Source organism: Daktulosphaira vitifoliae, unplaced genomic scaffold (assembly GCF_025091365.1).
Source record: "Daktulosphaira vitifoliae isolate Bord-2020 unplaced genomic scaffold, ASM2509136v1 Scaffold_20, whole genome shotgun sequence".
Classification (NCBI taxonomy): domain Eukaryota; kingdom Metazoa; phylum Arthropoda; class Insecta; order Hemiptera; family Phylloxeridae; genus Daktulosphaira; species Daktulosphaira vitifoliae.
Window position 1 is genome coordinate 2,191 of NW_026099591.1, and position 7,057 is coordinate 9,247.

Genomic DNA, 7,057 nt, shown 5'->3' on the forward strand with positions numbered 1-7,057 from the left:
TAGAGGGTCCGTTGCCCGGGTTTGACCACGTGGAGGTGGGGGTGGGCTATCATCACAACTGACGGTCGGATTTTGATTCCGACCTACTTTTTGGCTGGGGCAGTCTTTTGATTGATGCCCCTCCTTCCTGCACCTGAAACAGGCCTTCGACCTGTCTGGCCCTTTGCAAGCATGGGCGATGTGCCCACGTTCCAGACACCTGTAGCACTGAGGACCTTTATCAAGAATCCTCAGCCTACAGGATGTCCAACCTAACCGTACTCGGTTAATCGATGTCAGGCGATGGGCAACTCTGAGGGGCACCTCACACCTTGCATACCGCCCTTTGACGCCGGTGTTCGTGTGGACCGTGATTGGTTCCACGTGCGGGGGCCGTTCTCCGTCAGGAGACTTCAGGGCGGTGCAAAGTGCTCGGTGCACGTCTCGCTCCTCCTGCCTCTCCTCCACGTCCAGGAGAAGGACAGTGCAGGTCATCGAAGGTCGGTGAACCCGCACGTCCATCTCCTGTAGGGCCATCTTCAATTTGGCTGCCAAAAGGTCCGCTTGTTCCGCGGTTCCCCGGACCTCCAGTAGGACGGCCCCCGCCTGGGTTCTCCGGGTCCCGGACACTTCAATGCCCAGGGCCCGAAGGTCAACAGCAGCCATGGCTATGCCCATTACCGTGGCATACTTTTGACCTTCCCTTAGGGGGCCGATCACAACTGCTTCCGTGCGAGGCAGTCTGGTCCGCAGTTTCACCGTTTTCGGAACTCTCGTTACAGGCGGCGGTTTGGGCTTGGTCGCCGCATCCTCCTTCTTCTTGGTTCCTGCCTTTCTTCCTACAACTTTGGTCCACAGTGGTTCAGCGAGATCAACTCTCGCATCCCCTATTGCAGACCCTTCACCGTTTGCCTGGCTCCCTACCCCATGTTCAGACTGCGTCAAAGTAGGCGCAATGTCCGATACGAGGACAGGGCCTAAGGCGGCAGGTCGTTTCGTCCTCCTCTTTCTTTTCTTCGTCATCTCCTTAGTGGTCCCCATCGGCTTGACGGCCGGTGGGTCCTCGACGGTTTGCGTCCCGGCTTCTTTGGACGATTTCACCGTCGTCACTTTAGGCACCAGCGGTGCGGCTCCCATCTCAGGTGCAGCTTCCTGGTGGATCCTGGACGGAGGAGACGCTCTTCTACGTTTCTCCTCATCCAGGATCTCCTCCAGGCGCTTCGTCGCCATCTGCACCTCCTTGTGCACCCCCATACCCCGGCGTTTGTCTATGACCCCTCGAAGCACAGCCACTTGCGCGACAATGCCTTCTATCATAGACGACGTGGCGGTCGCCACGTCCGCCGGGTCATGCCATCTCTTGCGACATGGCCGCACCGCGCGCCTCAGCTCGCTGAGGGCCTGGCAAGAGAGGGAGATCTGCTGGACGAGGTACTCCAGGTGGGTACCCGGGACCTCGTTCATCAGACTCCCCTCGACCTCCGCTGTTCGGGCGAGAGCAACGACGTGGTTGAGGCCGACGTCAAACGTGGCCTCGTCGTCGCTCTCTTCCTCTTCCCCCAAAGGCGCCCTCCTCTTGCCAGGATGACGTACTGGAGGAGAACTCTCCGGCAGCGGACTAAGCGCGGGCGATTCCGCTCGCTGGCGAGTCGATGAGCCTTCCCCAGGGGAAGGCTCATTGCTTCCACGACGGTCGCCCGTCCGCATCATCTCGTCCTCTTCCTCCGCACTCGCAATGCCAGGAGATGACGAGACCTTCGTCTTTTCGTTGTACGCCATGCATTCAACGGCCTGTCGAAGCCCGCGACCCATGGTGCTCATTATCCCGCTGTCGTTGTAGCGGGATAAGAGCTCCGAGGCGACTAGTCTAGCGACCGCCAAGAGCCGTTCCGACGGGGCGTCCCCTCGGCGGCTGGCGATACACACGTCGATGAGTTCCGCCCTCTGATGGGGCTCATCAACGCCTTCCAACGGGTCGTACTCCTCGACCCTTTCCGGGGCAAAGGAACGCCCGTCGTCCAGGTCCTTCTGCATGAGCTTCAGGACCGTGGACACTGAGCTCCAAAACAATTCGGCCGTCCTGAACTGGCCACAATACGAGTCCAGTGTCAGTCCTCCATCCTTCATGTTGAGCAACAGTCGGCTCCACCGAGTGAACTCCGAATGGGTCAGCGGCACGTCATCGCGGAAGCGATCGCGCAACCCTTCCCATTCGTCCACCATCTCCTTGACGGTAGCAAAGCCACCAGCAGTTACCTCAGTGACCCTAAGGTCACTGGAGGATGCCTGCTTGGCACATCCTCCGACAGTAGTTTGGGCGCGAACGCCCCCTGGACCCTGCCTCACCAGTCCCACGGTTCTGGTACAGTCGCTGGATGACGACCGGGTTAGGCCTGTAGCGACACCTTTCCCAGCCGGCCCTGGAGACTCCGATTCTCCTGGCGCGGTAACCGTTATATTTGAATGGTTTCCTTCCATGATTGGTTTTACGGGTGTCCTTCCCTGCGTTTTACCTGCCGCCAGGGGATTTGTTTTCCGTGTTACCTTCACCTAGGTGGTCGCCTTACCAGGCTATCGGGCCCACCTGCCCGTTTTCCTCGAACGCTACCGCTTATTCGTCCACTCTAGGAGTGGCTTATATCACGGATACCCTGCATATCTGCAGGGTTAACGAGCGAACGAGGGGCTCGCTGTCCGCGACCGCTTATTCGTCAGTCCAAATTAATGGACTGCTTATTTCGCGGCTAGCCTGCATATCTGCAGGCCGTTCCTCTATCCGCAACCTGAGGACGCGCCCGATTCCCCGAGCTAGGGAAACTGCGCTCGTGCCGACGTTTCGTAGTCCCGTGGAGCCCGATCACGCCGACACTGTAGCGCAGCGAAACGGGTGCCGGATGCGCCTTTCGGTAGCAAACCCATGCTGTTTGCCGGCGACTTCAGACAGACGTTGCCCATCGTGAAGCGCGGTTCGCGGGCCCAAATCGTTTAGGCCACCGTACAGCACGGTGTTTATTGGGTCTTGATGGAAAAATACTCGTTTGAGCGCAACATGCGCGCCGACGGCGACCGACCTTTCGCCGATTGGCTGTTGCAGCTCGGTACGGGCTCGCTCAACAATTAACTGGAATACGTGACTATTCCGGTCGGTGCGGTAAGCGAATCTTTTGCATCTCTTTTAGACTTTGTTTATCCGCGGACGATGTCGTTGAACAACGTCCGCGATTACGCTAAACATATTGTTTTGTGTGTTACAAACGACGAGTGCAAGAACATCAACGATCAGGTGCTTCACAGTCGAGTGACGGGATCGCAGAGGGTGTACACCGCCACCGATACCGTCGTAGCCGACGACGACGACGAGGCGGCTAATTTTCCCATAGAGTTTCTCAACACTATGGAAGCAGACAACTTCCCGCCGTACAGGTTGACTTTGAAGGAGGGTGCGATCGTCATGTTGCTGAAGAACCTGGACATGGCCAGACGGCTGTGCAACGGCACCAGACTGGTAATTACTGAGCTCAGGCAACATAATTTTAAAGCTATACTGTTGACAGATCTCGACGATGAGGAGATAGTCGTTCCGATCGTTCAGACGAGGACGTCCGGGGACGGCGACATTCCGTGTCGCATGTGTCGTTACCAGTTCCCCGTGAGGCTCCGCTACGCCATGACAGTCAACAAGTCGCAGGGCCAGACTTTCGATCGTGTCGGCCTGTCGTTGACGGTACAGCCGTTCGCCCACGGACAGCTGTACGTGGCGTTTTCAAGGGTGCGCAACCAAAATTCCATCAGGGTGTACACTTTATCGTCCGTAGACGGACCGTGCGTTGTGAAAAACGTCATGTACAGGGAAGTATTAGAATGATTTTGATGTAAATTAAACATTAATGGCGACATTATACGCGGTCCCGCGGGTAATCAAGTGTTTTAAACGGATCAAGTGGTATAATCCTTGCAAAATGCTTGATTTTTACGGGCATGATTTGAGCGTTTATGCGAATATTCTGCCTGTGTCCCTGTCTGATTGATTGCCGGTCTTCGGATCGCGATTAATCGCGTTGGACAGCGAAGAATCGGGTTTGTTGAACGGATTACCTGGTGTAGTCCGGGCAAGAAGCTCGATTGCTGCTGGCACGGGTTGTTTCGGTGTGCCAGATGCGACGGTCGTGACTTGAGCGTTTAAGCGAATATTCTTCCTGTGTCCCTCGAAACGGCTATTCTCTCGTGCTGTGTATTTGCCATTTAAACTCCAAATGCCATCTATATGGGCGGGGAAATTTCCGTTTTGTGCCGAGAGATTGTATGAAAACCTTCACATGGTTCTTGTTTATACTTTAACTTTAAGTTTAATTAATTTGACAAATAACTAATTTTGACAAAATTTGACAAATAAAATGTGGTTAATTACCTGTCGGATGAAGGCGATTATTTCGTCAAAAGATCAACAATTTTTTGTTCATCAATAAAAATTTAATACTTTTAGCTTGATTAAAAAAAAATAATAATATTATTACAATAATTAATTTGCCTTTACAATTAAGAAAACAATTAAAGTAAATTTATTTTGTACAATCAAAAAAGAACCACTAGGCTACAGTAGTCGAATATCAACGAACGAAAGAAAGTAAAGTAAAGTAAAGTAATGACAAACAATTTATCATACGCATAATAATTATAAAAGCAATAGTTGCCGATAAAACGATAAACAGAAAAACACAAACACTTAAAATTAACTATTTACAATAACAGATGACAAGCACACGAGAAGGGAAGGGAAAATTTTACAATGAGAGGCGCGAGAGAATATTACGATAACAAAAATTATTTACATATACATTTTGTACACTAATGCATGAACAGTTCTCTCTGAATGCAAATTCGTTAAATTTTCATGGCATAAAATATCACAATAATAGTAATATAAATTTTTTAAATATTTGCATTACAACTCGATATGAGAGTAATTTTTTATCACACGGATTTGTAACTAATGTCATACGTCATAATTACAATTTATTTGTATATTATAATATATTTATTTGTTTGAATAACATTCCATTTCTTTTCCAGAACTTAAATGAATTAACACAAATAACTCGGAGGACATTGGTAACACAACGAACGTTTCGACAAAATAATATCAACTTATGCGGGACCAACATGAAATTCATGGAAATTATCATACACGGCAATTCTACGCTTCATTAGAAATTAATATCGACCATTTGTGATACATATTTTTATATTGTTTAATATACGCATACATTATTTATTATATAACTTTTCACTTTAAAAGTTCAAATGAAATATAACATTTATATGGCGAACAATTGAAAAAATCATTTTTTCTTTTGCTGTTTTATAGTAACAGTTTAATATGAATAACTTTCATCTCATGTATTAGGTTTGAAATGTCGTTAGCGAATTTTGCACTATACGAATTCAACATTTTTTTTTAATACATTTAAATTTACATTAATTCAATGTATAAATTGGAATAATATTATTCCATAATAATACACAATATTACTATTATTACTGTTATCGTTTCATTGCTATTCAGATTATTTTTAATTTAATTAAATACTTTTTATTTTTTATTACATAAGAAAATAAAATAATATTATTATGAACTAATTTTTTTTGTGATATTATTATTGTTACACTATTTTACAAGTAAACATCATAATAATTGTTTTTACATATTTTTTATACTCATATTGCTTTACCCTTTTATGTAAATATTGTATTGAAGTAATGAGTGTAACATCAAATAAATGGTTTTCATTAAACGCTTTATTTTTACAATATTATCATTGTAACATATATTATTACATAAATAAAATCAGTTTTTTAGCGATGACGCTTACTTATTATCTGCATGGAAAACTGCATACTGCCCATTGTACAACTTATGATTCCCCGAGTCGATTACATTGTTTTTTTGCCATGTCTAAATTTGCATTAAAGTATTTCTCCAATTTAATGAAATCACTGAAAAGAAAATAATTTTATTTAATAATTCTAAGCATAAAAATTGTTTGCATCTATAGAATCAATAGAAAATAAACAATATAATTAATACACATACTTATGTTACTTTTTAGCTTCGATGCGAAGCTGAGAAGGTATTAATTTTACCATGATGTGTTTATTTTTTTTTTAATTTTTTTTAATTTTTAATTTTTTTTTTTTTTTGTGTCTGTCACTACTTTTTCTCAGCTCTCACTGGACCGATTTCTTTTAACAATACGTCAAAAGATCACAAATTGTATCTAGTTGAAGACATTACCCTTAAAAATTTAAAAATTTTCCCTCGTTCCCCGCAAAAGGGGGGAAATATCCAAAAAAATTACAAATTTAAAAATCGACAAATTTTGTCATTTTTTTCACTTTTTTTTCTTAAAACTTCCATAACTTTTTCAAAAATCAACAAATCAACATAATTTTTTTTTAAACTAAAACCTTAGATATTTTCCTTTCATTTGATATAATTTTTTTGAAAATTTAACACTTAACCTGCTCATGGGGGGGGATTTAAAATTGCAACTTTTTTACAAAAACTAACTTATTCAACTTAATTTTTGAAAATGTTCCGGAAATACTGCGTCCTTTAAACATATATCAAATTAAAGCTTATTTTATGTACTATAAAATGAAAAAAAAAAATTTGTCCCGACACTTTATCTTCTGCATGTAAACAGTTGCCGTAGTTAAAAAAACACTATTTTTGTGTTAAAATTTTCGATTTTCAATTTTTAATTTTCAACTTAAAAATGCTATAACTTTTCGAAAAATGCATGTATAAGCACAATTTTTTTTTTTCTAAATACATTATAAGTACATCTTCCATTTGACATACTTTTTATTAAAATTAGACAATTTCCCCTTATATAGGGGGGGTTCAAACTTTGAAACATTGTATAAAAAATAGAACTTTTTCAACTGAACTTTTGAAAATGTTCCGGAAATACTGCGTCCTTTAAACATATATCAAATTAAAGCTTTTTTTATGTACTATAAAATGAAAAAAAAAAATTTGTCCCGACACCTTATCTTCTATGTGCAAATGGCTGTC

General features: G+C 43.9%; 1 protein-coding gene across 1 annotated transcript; it reads left to right on the forward strand.

Annotated features, from left to right (window-relative positions):
- The first annotated feature begins 3,178 nt into the window (after positions 1-3,178).
- Positions 3,179-3,844, forward strand: LOC126908852 (ATP-dependent DNA helicase PIF1-like). The gene has a single exon (XM_050691166.1). It carries the CDS (start codon positions 3,179-3,181, stop codon positions 3,842-3,844), a length of 666 nt encoding a protein of 221 aa, XP_050547123.1.
- The last annotated feature ends 3,213 nt before the right edge of the window (positions 3,845-7,057 follow it).

Bases quoted from the DNA above. Each gene is read 5' to 3' on its own strand.
- LOC126908852 (XM_050691166.1), top strand. From the start codon at position 3,179: ATGTCGTTGAACAACGTCCGCGATTACGCTAAACATATTGTTTTGTGT.